Source organism: Limulus polyphemus, unplaced genomic scaffold (genome assembly GCF_000517525.1).
Source record: "Limulus polyphemus unplaced genomic scaffold, Limulus_polyphemus-2.1.2 Scaffold10955, whole genome shotgun sequence".
NCBI lineage: Eukaryota > Metazoa > Arthropoda > Merostomata > Xiphosura > Limulidae > Limulus > Limulus polyphemus.
Window position 1 is genome coordinate 7,974 of NW_013676565.1, and position 3,157 is coordinate 11,130.

The 3,157-nt window shown below is 36.3% G+C and overlaps 1 protein-coding gene across 1 annotated transcript in view; it reads left to right on the top strand.

Annotated features, from left to right (window-relative positions):
- The first annotated feature begins 263 nt into the window (after positions 1-263).
- LOC111083740 (uncharacterized transmembrane protein DDB_G0289901-like) overlaps positions 264-3,157 on the top strand; it is a 7,860-nt gene continuing 4,966 nt past the window's right edge. The window contains exons 1-3 of the mRNA XM_022380402.1: positions 264-353; positions 1,691-1,758; positions 2,689-2,793. Coding sequence (XP_022236110.1) covers positions 2,791-2,793 — 3 coding nt within the window. The 5' untranslated portion in view covers positions 264-353; positions 1,691-1,758; positions 2,689-2,790. The remainder of the gene's footprint in view (positions 354-1,690; positions 1,759-2,688; positions 2,794-3,157) is intronic.

A 3,157-nucleotide genomic window follows, 5' to 3' on the forward strand; every position in this document is an offset into this window, starting at 1 on the left:
TCCGACCGGAAATACGTCTCTACTGGATCTATTGGTAAATCACGGATTAAACACCTAATAATAATATCATTTACATTCTGAACACTTTAATGCACATCCTGGTGGCGAGAGAGGGAACTACAGAAATGTACGTTTGGTAGTATATACTAAACAGAAGAGTGACGTAAGTTACCACTTGTTCTTTCACCGTTAAACTTGAAAGTACAACTGTCTATACTTCTACACCACTATGTTCCCCAAAGTCCTGGCGCTTGTTTCTTTGTTCACAGGTTGCCTACAACAACCGTCTGGGCCAAATTTTGACGCCGTGTCTGGATTTGGAGATCCTAGAATCTTCAATCTCGTTGTCTGTGGTTTGTATATTACGTAACAAGTTTCAGTACATTTTTCGTAAGTTATTTCACAAGTGGTTATAAATACTAATTTTCAATCATCTTTCCAAACTCACTACATCCTTTTTCGTTTATTGTATTGAATCACAAAAGGATAAAAACACTCACGATAGATGTTCAGTACGTCTAAGTCGGTGATAACTTAGTTATTTATCTCCAATAAAAACGTGACATTTTTCATTTCTTATCGAAACTTTGACAAATTTTACTCCTATTGATTAAAATATAAGTTTTTACTACCTATGGTATTTACTAACAAATATTGATAATTTTGTTTATGTTTAAGTAAAGAATGTAACAGTTCTAACTTCAATAAATGATATCCAAAGTGGCAGAAAGTTGAGGGAAGTGACAATTTTCAACCACTTTACGTGCGTTTTGTCCTTAAGTAAATAAAGTGATTTACAGATATATTATCCTGCGCTTAGAGAAGTTTTAGATCCAGTATCCTGCGCTTAGATGAGTTTTAGATCCAGTATCCTGCGCTTAGAGAAGTTTTAGATCCAGTATCCTGCGCTTAGAGGAGTTTTAGATCCATTATCCCACACTGAGAGGAGTTTTGGATCCAGTATCTTTTTAAGTTCTAGTAAACTGCACTGAGAAGATTTTATGTATCTAACAGTCATTTGGCTCTTCAACTGAACTTTGCTTTGATTGGATAAGGTCAGGATTTATGTTTAGACTAGTATTTGCTTAGTTAGACGAGCTCAGGACTGCCGTTTCGACAATTATCTGTTTGGTATGACAACCTCATGATCGACACTTTCACAAGTATCAATTTATTAGGAAGGACTCAGTAAGTATCCATTAGATGTGTGGACTTAAGCTCAACATTTTGGCAACTATCCGCTAGCCAGCATAGCTGGTCTTTGGAATAACATCCTAAGGCAGGTCCTTCGTTGAAAATTAACAGTGAACCAAATGTTCACAAAACGTAGCCCTCACTTCTCTTCAAGCAGTGCTTGGGACTACTAGTAACCATAACTTTGTTGTAACAGTTTTCAGCAGTGCTTGAGACTGCTAGCAACCATAACTTTGTTGTAATAGTTTTCAGCAGTGCTTGAGACTGCTAGTAACCATAACTTTGTTGTAACAGTTTTCAGCAGTGCTTGAGACTACTAGTAACCATAACTTTGTTGTAATAGTTTTCAGCAGTTCCTGAGACTGCTAGTAACCATAACTTTGTTGTAATAGTTTTCAGCAGTGCCTGAGACTACCATTTACTTAGTTTATGCTTGAATCTCCTGCATAAGTCTTCTATTTTTCCTCTAAGTTAGCCTCTTTAAAAATCGTTCCAGATTCAAGTCTAGCAGATGAAGTCCGAGTGTCAAGAAACCAGTGTTTTCAGAACACAAAGCCAGAAGTTGTAAGTAAATACGTGTTTTATAACTTCATTGCCTGGTGAGTATGACATATCGTTAATTGGATTGTTATACTGTTTTTAAGTAGCTCTGTGTTTCCTCATTACTTAATGTTTTAGCGTGTGAGTCTTTTGTTTAGGTAGTCTATTCTGTCACATATACTGTATAATATTTTTGAGTTGGTGAGAATAATACTCTTTAGGGACATTTTATTTGGGGAGGCTGATTGTTTGTTCAAGGGAGGTTGCCCCTCGAGCAGTCAGAGATGAGCTATCTCTCTTCACCTTCCCAAACCTCTTATACGCACCGCCCCTGATTACGGCTTAACTTAACTAATAGGGTTACGCATTTTAATTTCAACCCACTTTATAAATTAATCTATACTATTATTCTGCTTGTTTGTATATACGACCGTTACGTTTTTTGGCCGAGAACCTGCTGCATAAGCATGCGTAGTTGGAATGTTTCTCCAAATCGGATCTTCCCAATTGCTTAACTTAACTAATAGGGTTACGCATTTTAATTTCAACCCACTTTATAAATTAATCTATACTATTATTCTGCTTGTTTGTATATACGACCGTTACGTTTTTTGGCCGAGAACCTGCTGCATAAGCATGCGTAGTTGGAATGTTTCTCCAAATCGGATCTTCCCAATTGCCGCTACTGGTGGCAATTAAACAAAATGGTGGCATCGATACTATTTTCAATCAGAATGTCTAGACGAGGATGGGTGACTTAAATTGGGTAGGATCACATAGGTTTAACACTTGTGACTTTAAAACGTATGATGAGGAAGTTTCTTTAAAGAAATACGAACATTAAAATCGAGGAACACCAGAGAAAATCCCGAATGTGAGTGTTACGAAATCTTATTTAGAAATCCCGTTATTATTGAGAGCAATCACTAATTATTTCAATATCTGTTTTTTAAGGTCCGCAAGGCTGAAGTCGTGTGCCGAGAAAAGACCTATCCAAATGTAACTGACATAGAGTTTTTAGAATCCATTTGTAGTGACAATGGCACTTTGACAAAGATGGTAAGTTACTTGAAGTATGAATCAAATTATCTTTATCTAATGCTAGCTTCTTGGGGCTCTTACTTTACATTGAATGTTTTGATTTAATGCTTAGACTTATTTAATGCTAATTCGACATACAGCTGAACCTCTGTATCCCTGATTTAATTGAGATATATTAATATTTTTATTACAGTAGTACAGTAGGATGATAGTATAACTTCTTGTTTACAAAACATTTTCAGAGCTTTGTGTTTAAGTTGAAATTCCTTATAGAATTCTATGTTAAGGATGAATACTTAGGAGGGTATGTTTTAAGGGTGAATATTTAGGAGGGTATGTTCAGTTGCGAACCGGCTGAATCCCACCCCGGTTCGTGCGAACC